Here is a 19,975-nt window from a genome sequence, read left to right on the forward strand (position 1 = left end):
GGCATGCTAGGCAATTTACATACATAATCGCTAAGCTTCCCATTAACCCTGCAAGGTTAATATTATCAACTTCAGGAAGTTCAGAGACTATTCCAAAGCAATACAATTAGTAACTTGTAAAGCTGAGGCCTATTTTAAGCATTTTCCAAAGCCTGGGGTTCTTGCTCTGCACCACCACCTATCTGCCACCAAAAATCAGAGGGTCCCAGAGAAGAATTCAGATGTGTGGGGAAATTTGGCATGGCTGCAATCAGTTGGGAGAAGTGAGCAAGGTCCAGCCCTAACCACCCCGTCTCTGTGTTCCTCTTTTCAGGAATTCATGAGGCTGACGGTGTCCGACATGCTGGTAACATACATCACCATCCTGCTGGGGGACTTCCTGAGGGCTTGTTTTGTCCGGTTCATGAACTACTGCTGGTGCTGGGACCTGGAAGCTGGATTTGTAGGTCATCATTTCACAGACATTCTGCAGAAAGTTGTTTCAACCATTCTCCCTGATGGCGTTGGATGCATTCTTGTGCATCTCTTTAAATGCTTAATGCCATCTCTGCTCTATGAAATAGTGAAGTATTTAATCTGCATTTCCTTTAAATGTCCAATCTGCCTTTTCCCAATGCAATTACCAAGGTGACCGTCTTATCTGGGAAATGGAGGTGTTTGGCCTTAGGAAAGGTGGACCACACATTTCAGACCTGAGCAGATGGCTGATAGAGAAATACCAAAGCAGCATCAATTCTCATTAGGGGAGGGCAGAAAACGTTAGGCTTCAAAGTCCACACTGTGCAAGCTACAGGAACAGATTCAAAGTGATAAGGAGAAATGATAGTTCTTAATTTTTGAGACTAATGAAATCTTGGAGTGTGGCATCAAACATTGACATCAATGTTTCAGAAAGTCCTGGAACACACCAAGAACACAATAACCATTGGTCCTGTCTTCTGGATTATTCTTTGAGAAATCTCTTTTGACTCATTCCCTCCACCTGTGAGGCTCCTCTTACCCGCCTACCCAAGAAACTGCTTATTCTAAATGTGTGTCATTTCTCTCCCTCGTGGCCTTCTAGAGCTGGCAGTACCTCTGACCTCATCTGTCCTATGCATGTCTCTCCCACAACACCTCACTTGCCCACCCAGTAGTCACTGATATGGTGGGAGATGGGCCTCCTCCTTAACTCCATATCTTGTTTACCTGGGTCGTCCTCGTCCAGGGTAAGGACCCCAGCACAGGTCTCTGTCATATTTTTTTCTTTCAGTCACCAGCCACAGCTTTACACAGGCCTACACAACTCCTCAGCAGCCAGGATAACTTTATAATCTTATCTGAGAACAAGGATGTAAGAACCTTGTGCTCCAAGAAGATGGCATCTTTACATCATGACCTTGCTAAGATGTCATTGTCCTCAAATTATAAGTTTAACAAGATCCTCAAATAATACTAAAGTTCATTAAAAAAATAAGCATGTGGAAATAGACAGGAAAATTTTGAAGACAGCAGAATGAAATGAACTAGATTTACCCTTATGTTAAAATATACTAAAAGCCATAATAACTAAAACTGGTACTAGGAAATGAATGGACAAACAGTGGAACAGACTAGAAAGCCCAGAAATAAGTATAGTCTACATGGAAATTTAGTTAATGAAAAAGAGAGGCTTTTAAACCAGTGGGAAAATAAAGGATTATATAACAAATGGGTCAAGATAACTGGTTAATCATTGGAAAGGGATTTATATCTCTCACTCATTTCACCTAGATAAATAAATTGTAGGTGAATCAAAGTTTTAAACATCAAAAGATGAAATCACAGATTTCTAAAAGAAAGCATGTATCATATATAACATAATCTTGGGGTGAGGCAGATGTTTCTAAGCAGGACATAAAACCCAGTAAGTAAAAAGTTTTAAAAAATATTTTTAAATGTTAAATTTTAAATTTTCAGGACTTTACCCTTATGTGTTTAGATTACACATGCTTCCGCCTTTGATCTATGCTTGCCTGACCTTTTTTCTCTCCCCTAACTTTTCATTCCTCCTTCTCTCATTCCTGTAACCCTTTATCTCCATTTCTAGAAGACAAATAGGGAAGTAGGTTTAAGCATGCTTCTCCCCAGTGCTCACAAACTTCGTATTCTTTCAAATACTGCACAAATCTCCCAAAGTCTGTAAATGAGAGTAAGGCTGAAAATGTGTATCTGGCTGAGCTCTTTCTTTTCCATGAATGCTCTCAGACTAGAAGATGAGAAAGAGAAAGGATAATTGGAGGAGTGATTTCTTTTTATTTGTTTGTTTTTTAAACTTTCTTTTCATTTGACTTCTCAATTATTTGCATTTCATTATTTATTAGAGTTACACCTTAGATATAATTTCAAGGTATGTTTCCAGGTAGAGCATTGATAAAATGTTCTCTTAGGGGCCAGGGTCCTCCCAAGAGCACATTGGCAGCCTGCAGGCCCTAAAAGGTAAAAACGCTCAGTTTTTTTCCTTGAAAAAAGCATTGAAAAAAGTTTCATCTTTAAGAACTTCAAAGTTTCTGCTTCTTTAAAAGTTGAAAACATGTTTTAAAAAGCAGAACCCTAAATCTAAGTTTCCTCTCTAGTCATTAGAACAAGCTCTTTGGGATGGAGTGGCCCTGGCTTGGCCAGTTGGCTGGTTTGGGGTCTGGCCTACACGCCATCTAACACGTTTCTCTCTCTCTCTCTCTCTCTCTCACCCCTTCTCGCCTCCCCGCCCCCCTCACCCACCAGCCTTCATATGCGGAGTTTGATATTAGTGGAAATGTACTTGGTTTGATCTTCAACCAAGGAATGATCTGGTGAGTTATCCATTTCAGGGATCACCTCATCTAGGGAGTTAAAATACTAGAATCTCGGGCTTTGTCTCTGTGGAGAGGCTGGCCTCTTTGAGCTCCCTTCTTTCACATGAAAAATTGAGGGCAGGACTAAATGAGAAGCAGGACAGCGTCTGGAGCACCCCTGAGCTACCGTGGACATAGGGAGGGAAGGAGAGAAGGGGAGAGAAGGAGAGAGAGAAGGAATAACAGAAGAAAGAGGGCAGAAAGGAAGGAGGACAAAAGGAAGAAGGAAGAAAGGAAAAAGTAGGGAGGGAAGGAAGGAGGAGAAAGGGAGAGATGAGGGAAAGAGGAGGAAAAGAAAGGAAAGAAAAAAAGATGGAGGGAGAGGAGGGAGACAAATGAACTAAGAAATTTCCTCCTCTGAGAAGGGAGTTAGAGGAGGCTGCGGAACTTCGGCCAAGGTTGTCAAGGTTCCGAGGGCTCACTGCAAGCCAAAATCAAATTCTCTTAATTTAAGGACTTTTCAAATGCTTTTCTGAGCAGCAGTGTTCCTTTAGGGAGACCATGGAGCACCAGAGAGGCTATGTAATTTGCTAGATGCCTGGTGGTGAGGCAGCAGTTAACTTCTGGCCAGAACCCAAGCCACGAATACTTGGAGTGTCTCCCTGTACCTGCATGGCTATGGCTTGCTGATATATGTCCTAGTTAAATGGGAGACCCCATCCCTTGGGACCTGCAGAGAAAGCAGCAAGGCTTTATTCCCCTAACCCATCCATCCCACCTCCTTCTGTCATCTTTCCCTGGCCTCTCTTGCTGCCAGGCCAACCAGGTGTGCGGTTTCTGCCCCTCCAGGATGGGCTCTTTCTATGCTCCGGGACTGGTGGGCATCAACGTGCTGCGCCTGCTGACCTCCATGTACTTCCAGTGCTGGGCAGTGATGAGCAGCAACGTCCCCCACGAACGCGTGTTCAAAGCCTCCCGTTCCAACAACTTCTACATGGGCCTCCTGCTGCTGGTGCTCTTCCTCAGCCTCCTGCCGGTGGCCTACACCATCATGTCCCTCCCACCCTCCTTTGACTGCGGACCATTCAGGTGCACAGTCTTGGTTACTAAGAGGAGCTCCCCTCCTGAGGCAGTCTGCTCAGAGAACACTGGCTCAGAATTCCAATTCTGGTGTCACATCAGCCTGCAAAAGGCCATAGAGCATTGGGCAAATCCTTAGTGCTATTCAACAGTTTTTTGCAAGTTGGAAATGTTCTATGTCTGCACTATCTAATATGGTAGCCACCAGCCACCTGTGGCTGTGAGCACTTGAAATGAGGGCCAAGAAATTGAATTTCTAATTTTTTTTCATTTTAATTTTAATTTAAATAACCACATGTGGCTAATGGCTACCAGCACAGTTCTAACTTTTTAACTTATGGATGGATAATCTACTGGAATATCTTACCGTAGGATGAGTAACATAATGGGAGGGCGGGTATTCTGAAGATGACGGGAACATACACTGACAAATGTCATTCAAATGTAAAGTCGCTACTGAGACTCTTGATAGGTCCCCACGATCTACGGAGCATTTGCCAGCACTGTGAGTTCAGGGTATAAGTCAGACTAGTTTAGGAGACGGGACGTTGTGTAAAGAGATAACTAATTATGTAAGGAGGTAAATGGAGAAATAATATTCATCTATCTACTGCTCTCTTTTCAAATGTAGAAACAAACCCCTCTCTCTATTCCATGAAAAGGGGTCTGTGGTTAAAACAGTTTGGAACGTGCTGCCCTTTTGTCTGCCATCTTCTGAGAAATGCTCCTTTGTTAAAGGCTCAGAGGAATCATGCGATAAGATGTGCACGTCAGTGTTTCCATTCTTACTGACCGCAGACCTGTTCTTCAGGTAACGCCCGTCCAGGTGTAGAGGCAGGTGAGGCACCGACCCTGCACTTGCACGACCCTAAGAGTGACCTCCTTAAATTTTGAACCCCAGGGCCTCACTAACCTCACTCTAGTAACAGCCCTGCCTACCAATAGGGACCCACATACTTTGATCTAGTACTTCTCGATTTGTAAGAGACTTACCTAGATAAAACCCTGTGGCTGGTGCCCCACAGTGAGTGCCATGGGAGCTCAGAGGAGATATTAGCAGGAATGCTCACAGCAGAATGTGATCTTGCTGAACAGGGGCTCAGACAGAAGGAAAAGTGGGGCTAGATCTACAGTGGAAGGACGTGCTGAGCTGTCGAAGACCTGGGACACCAGGCTGAAGAGAAAAATCACATGGTACAAGTGGTCAAAGCCTCTTTTGGCTTCTTCCTGAGCAGGTTTGGAGGACTGGGCTCTGGGTACAAACGCCAGTGCACCTTTGCTCAGGCTGTCCCCGTCCCCAGGCAGGAGGTTAGTGGGTGGGCCTGTACCATGCCTGGCCATGGCCATCTGCCCCATGCTTACTTCATCTACTACCCTGAGAGGCCCTGACAGCCTACACCCAGGTAGCAGCGGAAGAGATCTATAATTGTAGTTCAGAAGGAAACATAGCCGCCACTTCTTTCCTGTCACTCTTCTGATGAAAACTTACCAACAGATGGAACATTCATCCTTTAGATATTTTCACAGCTGTTTTCTCACTTACTTCAAGTTTTTATTCAAAGGTCACCTTTTCAGTGAGGCCTTGTCTGGAGACCCTAACTAAAATGTCCACTCATACACATACACTTCTTATCATTGTCTCTGCTTATCATTGCTCCTTTTCAACATCTAGCATGCCATTTCTTTTGCTTATTTATCTTATTTTGTTGTCTGTCTCCCCCGCCAGGACAGAAGCTCCATGAGGGTGTGATTTTTGCTTCCTTTCTCATTGCTTTATACTCACTGTCTAGAAGAGAACACCTGGTTTATGGTCAATGCTCAAACTAGACTCTTCACCTCACAGAAATTCACTGTTACAGGGAGGGACTTAGGGTTTGGACCAGATCCAGACAGGAAACATAAATGAATCAGATGGCCAGCAATGCAGAGCGTATAGTTAGAAGGGTTGGTAATCTATAGCCTGTGGACCAAATCCAGACCACTACCTATTTTTGTAAATGAAATTTTATTGGAACACAGCCATGCCCTCTTGCTTACCTGTGATCTGTGGCCGCTGCTTGCTACAATAGCAGAACTGAGTAGTTTCAACAGAGACAATCTGGCTCGCAGATTGTGGTGAGCTGAATATGGCTCCTAAAGATATCTAGGTTCTAATTTATGGAACCTGTGGGCATTAATTTACATAGCAAAAGGGCCTTTGTCAGTGTGATTAGGTTAAGGATCTTGATCTATGGAGATTATTCAGGTGAGCCTAAATCACAAGTGTTTTTATAAGTGCTCTTATAAAAGCAGAAAATGATGTGACTGTCTGTGGAAGCAGAAAGAGATTTGAAGATTCTATTCTGCTGGCTTTGAAGATGGAGAAAGGAAGGTGCCATCAACCAAAGAATGCAAGGAACGAAGCTCTAGAGGCTGAGAAAAGGCACATTCTTCCCTAGAGCCTCACTCTGAAGGGAGAACAGCCCTGACAACACGTTGGTTTCAGCCCAGTGAAACCATTTGACTTTTGGCCTCCAGAATGGCAAGAGAATAGACATGTATTGTTTTAAAACACCAATGTGGTAATTTGTTACAGCAGGCTCTGAAAACTAAGATATCATCTAATACATCATGATCCAATGACAAAATAATCCAGTCTGCTGTGACTTAAAAGCATAACATTTGAAGTTCACCTTACTTTCCTTGTTTTTACGTGATGAGTATGCACTGGTAATAAAGGCAATTAATTAAATGTCATAATATGGTGATATGTATGGCACTTGAAATGCTGTCATGTTATCATTGCAATTTGTAGCATGCTATGCAACAGTGCTAAGCATTGCAATGGCCACAGATCGTATCTGACACAACTGTTTGTGTCTGCCATTATAGGACACAAACAACCATAGATAATGCATAAATAAATAGGCATGACTGTGTTCCAATAACACTTTACTTATAGACACTGAGGTTTGAATTTTATACTTCAATTTTTATGTGCCACAAAAATATTATCCTTCTTTTGAAAAGTTTTCAACCATTTAAAAACATAAAAACCATTCTTAGCTCTCATGCCATATAAAAGCAGGTGGCAAGCCAATTTGGTCCATGGATAATTACTTGCCAACCCCTGATCAACAACTATACATTAGAGAAAAATGAAGCTTCTAGCTGTGACATTTTGGGAGGCACTTATAATTTGACAGCCCCATACTTAATGTGTTATACAAATTCATAACAATATCCTGAGGCAAGTACTATTATTATACTTATAATATTATGTTATACAGATGTGGAAACTAAGGCTGAGAATTTTTCAGTATCTTGACCAAAGATATCAAACCTCTGCATCATTGTCCAATAGAATTTTCTATATGATGAAAAAATTCCATGTCTGCTCTTCAGAGTAGCTACTAGCCACGTGACTATTGAGTACTTGAAATGTGTGACTAAGAGACTAAATATTTTATTTTACTTAGGTTTAATTTTATTTTTAATGGCCACATTGGACAGTACCACTCTAGTTGGAAGATCAAAGGTATGAACACAGGCAGAAAGAAAATAAATTGTCCACGGTGTCCTACAGTTAATAAATGGAGAAGCAAAAATTTGAACTGGGAATTTCAACCCCAAAGTCCACTTCTTGGCACCAAAACTACCAACCAAAAGCCAGCAGTGGCCAGTGATCTCTGGGCAGGCATTTGTGGAAGTCAGTCTACATAGTAGTTCTTAGGTATTCGAAGAAAATAAAAATTAGGGCTGTGAACTGACCAGGAAATTGTTATAAATTCATATAAAACATTGAGTATGGGACTGTCAAATTAAAAGTGCTCTCCAAAATGTCACAGTTAGAAATTTCATTTTTCTCTTATGTAAAATGTTGATCAGGGGTTGGCAATCCAATTTCCTGGAATTATAACCTGAAGACTAATTGTAAGTATTTTTGAGAGGCACCATGAGGTTGTCCATCACATCAGCCTCTGGAGAACTGTTTCTATGCAGGGTTCCTAGAGGAAGCACTGTGATCATATTTTTCTCCCATGAGAGTATAAGATGAGGAAGATGTTAGACACAGGACATCAATGCAGTTTGAGAAGTTGTGAGGTACCAAGGACAGGAAGCTGGCAAGCCAGAGCACTGTCCTAGCTCTGATCCCTTACCAAAATGGCAGCCCCTCTTGGGGAACTTTTTACTTGCAGTCCATTTTCCGGCTCTTTCAGGAAAGCAGTGGTGAGTGACACCTTTGGACCTGCGGGGCCTGTAACGTATCCTCTCTTCTTTCCAGTGGGAAAAACAGAATGTACGACATCATCCAAGAGACAGTTGAAAACGATTTCCCAACCTTCCTGGGCAAGATCTTTGCTTTCCTCGCCAATCCAGGCTTGATCATTCCAGCCATCCTGCTGATGTTGTAAGTTAGCCAGGGCTCATGGCTCTGCCTCATGGGAACCTCCCCCTTGCAGTTGAGACTTCCTCAGCAGGTCCCTCCGTCATGCCCTCTTAGCGTGGATTGCCCGGAAGCAGATCCTGAGACAAAGATTCACATGCAAGTAGCTTATTGGGAGGGTGGTAGGGAAGACAGACAAAAGGAATAGGAAGGTGTTTTATTACCACTGGAAGACTTTAGTCCTGGAGGACTCTGGAAAATAGTGTGCTTCCAAGTTACCCTGCTCAAGGATGAGGAATCTGGGGCATTTGTGCCCAAAGTTGAGTGCTACTGGGAGATGTGGGAGGGGAGAAGTATTGGTTCATTACCCAGCAATTTGGGTCAGCTGTGTTCCTGGGTGGAATGGTCTCTGTGGAGGGGGATGCAAGGGAAGCCTCTGGCACAGAGGTGAAGGTATTGGCAGTTGCAAGTCTTTCAGGGAGCACACTGAAAGATAGGGGCCAAGGAATATGAGTGAGTACTGACAGCATCTGCAACACCCTCCTAAACATTCACAAGAAATATCAAAGATCTCTGGGCTCTGAGTCTCTGTGAAAGCTGAGGGGCCGATGCAGTCTGTCCTTGGTTGGGCCCACGGGGCTTCTCTACAGAGCACCCTGTGCAGTGAAACATCACCATTCACCACTATCCCTCTCAAAGACTGAGAAATCCCTGAGGAGAGTGGGTGGGTCTGATGATTTCTGTATTCCCGACAACAGCCTCATAGTAGGCAAACAATGAATGCTCAAGGAAGGAGGAAACTAAGAAGGAAAAGAAGGCGGGAAGCAAGTCCTAAATTTGAATTACTGTGATCAAAAATGTATTGTGAAAATTAGGTTTTTCCTTTATAAATACCTATTTGGACATGCTTTCTTCAAATTATGAAATATTCCTGACCTACAGAAAATTATGTGATCACAAGATTAAACAGGTGTTAACATTTGGCAATATTTGCTTCAGATCTGTCTCTCTTTTTAAGAGAAATAAAATGTTATAGATACACTTCGAGCCCTACCCAATCCTTCTCTCTTCTTCCCTCTCCAAAGGTAACCACTATTTGGGTTAGTTTTAATCATTTCCATGCATATTTTGGTACTTCTATCACATGTGTATGTACTATTATTTTCTGAGTTTTAAACTTTGGTTCACACTACATAGCTTTCTTTATTCAAGTGTTTGGGGGACTTACCACGTGGATATGTGAGTACAGATTTTAATGCCTCTATTGTGTTTCATTGTATGAATGAATAAATTAGTTTGTTTCTCTGCACGGACCTAATTAGGTTGTTTCCACTTTTTTGCTATTGTTAATGCGCTCCTTATATACGTCCTCTTGTGCAAATGTGAGTTTCTCTTAGACTTCTAGAAGTAGAACTGCTGGATCATAGGTATGTGTTTCTTTATTCTTTTTAGCTAGTGCTTGAATTATTCTCTCCAAAGTAGGTGTATTTCCTCACATCCTCAATTTCAAACATCCTCCACTTCTAGTCTTGGCATGAGAGAGGGCTGACATGATATGACAACCTGGACTGCGCTGTGACCACATGAGAAAATTCTGGAACCCATACACCAAACCTGACCCTTGCAGGCGGTGAGGGGAAATACTAAATTTGGAAACAGCCTCAAGGACTGTGGGCTAGCAGAACAGCTAATCCAAGTAGCACCCTGGCTTTTGTGACCCCTCAGTTCACAAGTGATACAGTCCAGGTCGTAGCCCAGAGTGTAGGTCCTGTAAAAGAGCAACTACAGCCTCAAAGGACACCCAGTCAGCTAGTAGGGGCTGGACTCTGAAAGTCACCAGCCCAGGACAGACATTCCCTTCAGTGCACCCTGAGCGAGGAACCTCCAGGGCATCTGCAGTTGTGTTTCTATGCAAACTTGGAGCAGGTACTTAGCACTTTTGATTCTCTGAGCACTTGAAGATTGTGAAAAGAGCTTTAGCTTCAAATGTGGACTCTGAGGAATACCAAAGATGAGGTGACTTTGGACAAATTATTTAACCTCTCTGAATTCCAGGATACTGATCCGTAAAGATGGGAGTCATCATTTCTATTTCATGGAGTTCCATCAAAACCAGTCAGGTGTGAGGTGCAATGCACATGGCACAGAGCCTGGCACAGGGCAGGTACCCAGGAAATACAGTTTCTTGTGCAGACAAGAAACCCTGCCACTCCTCCACCTCTTTAGATTTCCCAGAAGAGGGATGATTGATTCCCTAAGCCAACCTTTATCAAGCACTCTGAGATCTAGAAATGCGTAGGTCATTTCCACGTTCAATCAAAGAGAACTAGCGAGCAGGGACGTTCTGGACCTTCTCCACGTTAAGTGGGGAACTTGGGATGGTAGGATCTCACTCCACCCATCCCAGAGGCAAAAGCCTTGGCACCGATTCCAGGAAGCATGCCTTGATTCCTCCAGAAGGGCATCCAGCTCATCATTTTCCAAGATTGCAGTACCACAGGAGGCATGCTTCTTTCTTGCAGCCTGGCCATCTACTACCTGAACTCAGTTTCCAAAAGCCTTTCCCGAGCTAATGCCCAACTGAGGAAGAAAATCCAAGCGGTGAGTCCATCACAAGCTTTATTCTGGAAAGTAAAAGATGTCATGTTTTTGTTTTTTGCTAATTTTCTCTGTGAACCCAGTTGTATACTCTAAATGGCCTTCTAAAGCAAATTCAAAAATATGTATAATAGGAAGCAGCCACATGAGATTCTACAGCATGCATTTATATCCTGAGGCTATTTGGGGTCTGCTCTTCCAGCCCCCTACACTCCATAGATGGGGGACCCAACTTAGGCCATCTTCCTTGCTTCCTCGATGCCTCTCCCCTCACTTCCTTATCTTACAAGGCTCCTGCCCAGATAAAGAAAACCATTGAACTAGAGGAATGGAAAGCTTCTGTCCCCACCTCTCCCTCCCTGGGCCAGATGCTCCTTCAAATACTGTGCAAACCTGAGTCTCAGGCTGCTGCCCTGGCCAGTCAGTCATGAGGACTAACAACAGGCCATTTAAGGTAGTTCCCAAGAACTGAAGACAGAGTCCTTGCCTTCTAGATCGCACCATCCTGAGCCTCACACCCATTTCCCTGGCCAGGACCAACTGCTAATATTTTCCTGCAGCTCCGTGAAGTTGAGAAGAGCCACAAATCCGTCAAAGGCAGAGCCACAGCCAGAGATTCAGAGGACACAGGTAAAGGCAGCTCCAAAAATGCCACCCAGCTTCAACTCACCAAAGCAGGTAAATTCTATTTCATGACGACTACTTCCTACAAGGCCACATGGAAAGGTGTAAGAACCTATGTTGTTAAATCAGGCAGATCTGAGATTAGAATAGATTCAGATGATTATTGGCTGTATAAAGCTGGGCCAGTTAAAATAAGGATAAATCATAGCGTGTAAAGTGCTTTACAGAATTCCTGGCACAAGGACCAATGAATATGAGCTGGGAGGAGGAGGTACAAGAGTCTCTGTAAAGTGGGGAAATACCACCACTTGTCCTGCAAGGTTGTCTCACTCATTTCTATCCTCCAAGTCTCTCATGACATTGTCTGTGGTGATTGTTCTTCTTAGGATTTTGGCTTCTTCACTTTCTCTTCTGAGTCTGTCGGTTCCCATGTCATAACCACTTAATGCCTGGCTACTAAATGCAATATAGGAGCACTATTGGTGTCCCACCCCAACCTCTTTAAGATGCTCGACGTGCTGGCTGACATGGATCACAGCTACCTGGGGTTGGGGGAGGTATTGTTTTCTATGTTGTTTTGAATTATTTCTTTAGGAGAAGGAATAGGGAGATTTACACATAGCAGCTGCTACATATTTGTATTCGCTTTAAAAAGAAAAGCACTGGAATATCTAAATTAAAAGGATGAGAAATGGCCACATACATTCCAAAGAAAGTGTCACAGGGCTTTGAAGGGGACTAATCAAAAACCATCTCCACCTTGAGAGTGAGGAAAGGTCAAATTGAAAGAGACCATCTCTGAGGTGATCTCATTTTCCAAGAATTGTCCCTGCTTTAAAATTAAAGTGTCAGTATGCTGGGATTTTGGCCTTTGGTGTAAGAATTGAACAAGATGCACGAGAAATGGCTGATAGTTTAGGAGTTAGAATTTTTAGTGCAGAAATTATTTATCATTTATTTGATGCCTTTACAACATATAAGCAAGACTACAAGAAACAGAAACAAGAATTTAAACACATAGCAGTATTTCTCTGCAAGATGAAAATCCTCCATCAGTTTATTTTCAACTCTCGAGATCCACCAGTGAAAGGAATGACTGTGGAAAGTCAGGAGGAACAAGGGCCACCAGTGTGCATCCCTAGCAAACATCTTGTTGATATTGGAATAGTAACAAGCTGCTGTTAAGGTAATAAGTAAACAAGTGGATGTTGCAAAAAGAGGACAAAAGTCTGTCAAAATAGAACTCATCCCTGGTGAGTCTCCCAAAATGTATGGAAGATGTTTGGAAGCTAAAGACATTCTTGTCGGTAATATAAGCCAGCAGTCCATTGACAGCCTCAAAGACTAGTTCAGAGACGAAATGCATAAGAGTGACTGGCAGCTCATTGTGGAGCTGAGGAAACTATTTGAAATCACCTAATTTTCCACACATTTCAAGAAATGGAGTAAATGCAATATTTTGTTGTAATTACCAACAAAACAAAAAATGGAACGGACATCTTTGGATGCTGATGGACTTAGGGTATGGAAGGAAAAATAGGTGTATAAAATGTTTTCTGTGAGAAACCAAGAAACTTACACTGGTTTGACAGTGGTCAGTTCACGTCCCCAGAGTCCCAACGTACCTGTCCACCTTACCCACTCCTTTCTCTGCTTTCTTTACTGGCTGCTGTTTTAAAGTCGGCCCTTCTCCAAATTTGTTTTTATTACAGATCTAAAGCTCTTTCAGTTGTATACTGATTAATCAGTACTGCAGTATTTGATTTTTTAAGTGAAAGTGTTATCCAAACACATCAGTGGGACTAAGTACAGGGGAGAGCTTAGGAAGATGGTCAACATTTAACCTGGAAAATTCCAATAGCCTCTATTGCTGCCCTCACTTTGCTCCTCTTCTTGAAGGTGAATACTTCAAGAACCTCAAACAGCTAATGGCTCAAACACAATAAAAGTTTACTTTTCATGCAATATTAGTCCAAATTGGGTGTTTCTACTTGATGGTCACTTTCTTCCCAAGTGATGATCCTGGTTCCTTCCATCCTGTGACTCTGCCTGCATCAAACTAGTACAAGGAGAATTGTCTAGAGGACAACCTGGAAGTGATATACATCAGAGCCTGGACTTCTGTCATGGGCCACATCCATCCACAGTGGAAATTTAGTCAATTCCTATGTCCCAGGAACTGGGTTTGAAGAACAAGACAGTAATTGCCCCTAATTTGGAGTAAGGGGAGGGGTTAAGAAGTAAGTTAAAAAGCTAAAAATTGGATCTGATCGCAGTTGACACAGCCCCTTCCATCGTCATATTAGACCCTGGCAGCCACCTGCGAGGCTGTTATTATTGTCCCAATTTTATACCCAAGAAAACCTAGGCTCAGAGAATCAAGCTTAAGGCTAGCATTCAAAATCTAGTTCTCCAAGACCATATTTCTGCAGCAAATCTGTTCACACAGTGTCCCCAGATGCCTGAGGGTGATCTGACCTTTCTCATATCACTGAATAGGACTGAAATCTACATACAGAGCAGGGCAGCTCCAGAGGGCTCCAGTTCAATACTAGGAAACTGTAGCAAATTCTCCCACATCCTCATTCTTGTTTTGGTTCTTTTTACAGGTACCACGCCTCACTCTACCAGCCAAAGCCAGACCCTGGACAAGAAGGCTCAGGGCCCTGGGACCTGCAGTTCTGCTAGCAGGACCATGCTGCCTGCCTCCAGGCACCTCCCTATATCTCGGCCCCCTGGCATCAGATCAGATTCTGGCCAACCCCAGCCTCAGACTCATCCTGGAAGGTCCGCTTCTAGAAAGAGTACTCAGAGACCTCCCCAGTGACAGCTGGGACTCACAGGAGCGCCATCTAGGGGCTGGTCCTCGGGCCCCACCACCTCACACACCCAAATTGGTATTCTCTCTTCCTCTCTCCTCTCACACACGCACATTTTCTCTCCTTTTTCTGAACATGGGAACTTTGATTACTTAATCTCAGGCCCTTGTAGTTACAAAAAGGAGAGGAAAATGGTTTCGTCTGCCCTTTAGGGGAGCTGAGCCATCTGCTACCCCATAACCATCCTTCCCAGTATCTTGATTCAGATAGCTCTGGACTTTGCATTCATGGTGGTTTCCCTTGTCTCCAGACTATGAAAGGAGGGGTCAAGGCCACGACCACTAGCATAAGACTTTTTTTCACGGCACCCATGTTGGGACATAGGTTTCTGCCAGTTCCACCAACCAGGAGGGTGCAGAGGTGCCCACATTCCTGACTATCCCCTCTATCCAAAGGAAGTGAGGTAGTTAAAATAAAGGTACAAGAAGCTACTGAAAATAAAAGTAAATGAACCAAAGTCCAGCCATGGTGAGTGGAAAGATGGTGATACCCAGTCTAAGCCCAGTCAGGACCCAGTCTGAGGCAAGCTGGTGCCTTTAAGCACCAAGAATGCACTAGAGGCCTCCTAGCAGCAAGGCAAGGAAGGAGCAGTGAGTAGCCTAGTTCTTCTTATCTGATTGAAAGAAACTTAAAAGATTGCCCAAGGCAGAAATATCTTTCTCATGCACCAAATTCTAAAGGAATTTGATAGCCTGCTTATTGTATAAGGGACTTGAAGGTGGTTTCTTTGAGTTTTGCAAAGGGTGCAATGCAAAGCCTTGTCTCTGGTGGTTCTATGTTCACCTAGTGTCATGTGTGGCTCTATACAAAATGACTCCTAGGGGGCATAAGCTGGGAAGGCCAGACCATTGAGAGGCCTTGCCAACAAGGGCAAAGGCTCAGCACGGTCACAGTCCAGGACCCTTCCACAGCCCAGGTACCTTGTAGGCAGTTCCCCCCTTTCCTCTACCCAATGCTCCCAGACCCAGGTGAACATGTGGCTTCGAGATCAAGGGATCATCTCACCAATGTCTCTGAGTGTTCTGAAGGGAATCCTCTCCCTCAGTCACCACCAAGCCATGTCCCCAGAGGTTCTCAGGAGAATTCCTCACATCCTGGAAGTCAAGCAAAGTCTTGGTAGAGATTTTATAGAGATTTCATAAGCTATACAGTTAGGATAATTTCCAACTTCCCTTCCAATTCTTTCTCCTTCCTGACCCAGCACCAAAACTTCACACAACCTGGATGGAATGGGAATAGGGACATGTGACTGAGAGAAATGATAAATTATTTCACCCCTGTCCAGATCCAGGCAAGGCTAAAGATGAGGCTGATGCCTCATCTCCATGGAATGGAGATCCAAACCCAAATCCAAAAATGTTTGTCTATTATATGCCTTCTTCTGGAAGGACACACCCATAGCCCTGAGCTAACCTGAGACCTGGACCAGGAGATCTAACCTAGCTAATTAGGGCTGGAAGGCCCAAAGATGGCCACCACACCGATGGTTGGCCTTCAAGGTATCCTGCCTGAGAATATTGCCAGCCCCTGGGGAAGCGAACAAGAGGCCTGAGTCATCAGCCTCCTAGTGATTACTGTTAGGTTTCTGATGGCTATCAATACACCTAAACATCTACCATAAACACAAATTATCCTGTTCTGATGAGGCATAATTTTATGTGAGGGAATTTATTTGCTATCTATTGCTGCACAACAAATTGTTCCCCAAACTTAATAGCTTAAAAAAATAAACATTATTATCTCATACAGTGTCTGTGGGTCAAGAATTTGAGAGTGGCTTTACTGGGCAGTTCTGATTCTGGATAGCACAGTCAAGATCTCAGGCAGGGCAACAGCCATTGGAAGACCTGACTGGGGCTGGAAGATCTGTTTGCAGGATGGCGCACACATATAGCTATTAGCGAAAGGCTTTGGATCCTTGCTGGCTAACAGGAGACTTTGATTACTACCCATGCGAACCTCTCCATAGGGCTGATGGGGTGTCCTCACAACATAGCCACTAGTTTCCCCTAGAGCAAGTGATCCGAGAGAGAGAGAGCAAGAAGGAAATCACAATGCCTTCTATAACCTAGTTTCAGAAGTTACACCATTTATTCTACCACTTTCTACTCATTAGAAGTGAGTCACTAAGTCTAGCACATACTCAAAAGGAAGATTAGGCTGTATCTCTTGAAGGGGGTGTTTATCAAATAATTTTTGACATATTTTAACAGATTTCCTAATTCAAATAGTTACGAAACCTCTATCAAGAAAACTGTAAAGTTTTTTTAAGAGACGCCCATCAGAGGATTAGTTAATGGTGACTTCTGGGACCCTGAAGCAAGGAAACTTCTGGTGAGCTAGGGAGATGGGTAGAGGAGGAAAGCACATGTAAGAGAGGAAGGGTGTTGATGTGGTATGGCTTTATAGCCGGGTCATATTAGATTACCATCTCTGCATTCTCCAGTTTGATCTTCCAGGTCATTCCACCTCATAACTTCACTATTTAGCCTGTCCAGGGGCCATCAGGGATGAAGAACATCTTCCTTCCTTCTCTTTCCTTCCTTCTGTCCTTTCTTCCTCCCTTTCTCCCTCCCTCTGCCTCCCTTCTCTTTCTCTCTTTCCTCAGTTTACCTAAGAATGATTTGAACTAGAAAGTCTATTTAACAATTTATCCAGAGAATTACGGTTAGTGTCTTACTGATATTACCCTAGTTTGTCTGTGTATTACTTACTAAGGGGAAATAAAACAGACACTATTTTATCTGTCAGAAGCTATTTTTGCAGGAAGATCCTTTCATTTCTAATAATCTATATGCTCAATGTCCATAAAGAGCTCCATTTCACACAGAATCACATAAGTAGGAACACACTTTTGGTGAAAATCAAAGGGGTCACCTGATCTCCCCATGACTGGCACATTTACAGAAACTGGGGAGCGATGTACCAGCCAGTAGGGGAACCAGGGCAGGGTACCAATAGCATCTACCACTACACTGGTGATCCTTAATTCAGTAGTCACTTCAGATATGCTCTGTAGAGCCCCACCCACAGCTGGGGCACCAAAGTTCCTCATGCTCTGTAAGGAACAATAAGAAATAAACCAGCCATGCAGAAAGGGACATTTGTCTCTCTTGATTTTGGCATAAGTGGAGAAAAATTCTCCCTTGAGAACTGATATCCACAAGACAGCCCTCAGACAGAGAACTGAATTTCCCATACCAACTGTAGGCTCAAAAAACTCAAATGGAAATTTTTAATTTAAAGTGATCTTAGTTAAGAGTACCTCCAAGAAAATGGGGTGGGGGGGGTGGATAGGAGGAAACAAACAAACAAACAAAAAACAAATAGAAAGACGTAAGGGGACAGAAATCAAATATATTGGGAATCAAAATAAATGCAAATGGACAAAACCATCCAGATAGAAAACAAAAATCAGATGAACGTTTAAAAAATCCACATGCTATTTCCAAGAGATACCTTTAAAACCTAAGGATAGGATGGTAGGGACTTTATCCCTTTGGTTTCTAGGGAACAAAAACTTAAATACAATCTTCAAGGGCAAAATCACCAGGTGTGGGAGTACAATCCAGTTTTGTATGCTGGGCTTGTTTCTGAGTGCTGAGAATTTCTATTAAAGATAGCTGTCTGCAGTACTATGCCAGATAATTTATTCTTCAATGCAGTATTAGGTTGGAAAATGTAAAGAAAGGCCCAAGATCATGGTTGGGGCACATGAGGTATATAGAGCATACAAGTATCTCCACCACCAAACCATGTCTGGAAAATGAGTCCTATAAACACAACCTCCAAATTCTGTTATGAAGATTCAACAAGTTGACACATGTAAGACTTATGCTAAGTAATCAATAAATTACAGATATTATCACAGGCATGGATAAGATTAAATATCCTCAGGCTCAGGTTATGAATACAAACATCATCAACTAAACAAAACTTTTATCCTATAATCCTAATCAACTCTGGGCTTCAGAGTCATAACCAAAATAATGACTGTGGTTAGCTGTGTCCAAAAAAGTCAAGGAATGCTGGGCTAGATGGTCTTCCTCGGATGCTTTTCACTCCTTTGTGTCTATGGAAAGAAATGTTGCATATATGTGTAACTCATTACCAAAGACTGTTGTTGCATGGTTTCTTTCAACGTTTGAGAAAAGGGCTAAGGAATTGTTAGGAGCCCTTCCAATTTGATGGGGTTTTTCTCATTCGCTAAATGAGGGTCAAGTGCCACCATCTTTTGGTTGTTTCATGCAATTTCTTTTCCTGAAGCTCGCCCTAGTTACTGGAATTTAAACAGTCATGTTCAGTTTAACATCAGGAATATGTTCTGAGATATGCATCATTAGGAAATTTTGTTGTGCAAACACCACAGAGTGCACTTACACAAACCTAGATGGTATAGCCTGCTACACACCTAGGTTATATGGCATACCACCACCGCATATAAGGTCTGTCCTTATGTGGCACATGCCTGTAGCACATTCCATTTCCATAGGTCCCCATTAGTGTTGCCCATTGTGTAGAGTAAAAACTCTGAGTTAATTTACATCAAAATGTCAGAGTAAGCCATAGACTGAACTAAATAAAAGAGGAACAGATGCTACAGTGTACGATCCTTCTCAATGGGTAAACATCCTATCTATAAAGAAAAGGCCCCAGGTGCCATGTGGCTTTAAAGCTTGCATCTGGAACATTCCTGGGAAACCCAAAGCACCCTCTCAGCCCTGCTGCCCATGCAGGACATTTTCTCAGCTGGAAGTTTTTGAGAAATCTATCTTGCACATCATCTCCAAACTAATCTCCAAACACTGCTTGATGGTGAATAAGAGTCTTATCAGACCCAAGCCAGTCATCCTGGCCTTCACTCAAGGCTTATGTTCTAGATTTTACGTACTAGATCCTTCAATCTTCTATCCAACTACTGACCAGGATGAATCTTAGACCTCTAGCAGGTTCTTCTCTTGCTTCTGGCTTTTGCTTCTACTTTCTTTCCTTCCTCCGTTAATGACTTACACATTCTTCCATAAATACGGAATTGAAGTATTCTGGCAATGCTAAGTCTTCCTCAGGAGCTCTGGCCCCCCAAATTGTCTTCCAGTTAGCCTTCCCTACTATTGCATTTCAGCACTTGGTTATGTTCAATCTCCCAGGATTATAAAGTCTCTGAAGTCAGAGGTCAAAGGTTAGTTTTCCATTGTTTTTATTATTCCCCCAGATCTCTGCATTGCTTACTCCCTTGCTTAAGGATCTCTGCTCAAATGTCACCTCTTCACTGAGGGCCTCTATAAAATAGAGTGCACCATTCCTTAACACTTACCAACACCTGATGCACGGCATAGTTATTTGATTTTCCATTTCACCCCAGAATGTAAACTTGGTGACTTGGTTTGCTTACTACTGTATCCCTGCACCTAAAGATACCTGGTATACAATAGGCATTTGAATAGAACTGAGTAAAGCAGTTGGCCCTCCCAAATGTGGGTGGGCATCACCCAATCCTTCAACTGCCAGAACAAAAGGTAAAGGAAGGGCAAATTAGTTCTATTTCTGTTTGAGCTGAGACATCCATCTTCTCCTCTTCTTGGACATTGGTGCTCCTGGTTCTCATGCTTTCAGACTCAGATACAGATTTATCTAAC

At 42.9% G+C, this 19,975-nt stretch overlaps 1 protein-coding gene across 1 annotated transcript in view; it reads left to right on the forward strand.

Moving 5' to 3' along the window:
- TMC2 (transmembrane channel like 2) overlaps positions 1-17,588 on the forward strand; it is a 56,137-nt gene extending 38,549 nt beyond the window's left edge. Inside the window, exons 15-20 of the mRNA XM_011370962.2 lie at positions 2,743-2,810; positions 3,642-3,881; positions 8,137-8,262; positions 10,761-10,839; positions 11,397-11,514; positions 14,070-17,588. Coding sequence (XP_011369264.1) covers positions 2,743-2,810; positions 3,642-3,881; positions 8,137-8,262; positions 10,761-10,839; positions 11,397-11,514; positions 14,070-14,287 — 849 coding nt within the window. The 3' untranslated portion in view covers positions 14,288-17,588. The remainder of the gene's footprint in view (positions 1-2,742; positions 2,811-3,641; positions 3,882-8,136; positions 8,263-10,760; positions 10,840-11,396; positions 11,515-14,069) is intronic.
- Positions 17,589-19,975: the final 2,387 nt, after the last annotated feature.

The sequence above is a fragment of the Pteropus vampyrus genome, unplaced genomic scaffold, assembly GCF_000151845.1.
Source record: "Pteropus vampyrus isolate Shadow unplaced genomic scaffold, Pvam_2.0 Scaffold7, whole genome shotgun sequence".
Classification (NCBI taxonomy): Eukaryota; Metazoa; Chordata; class Mammalia; order Chiroptera; family Pteropodidae; genus Pteropus; species Pteropus vampyrus.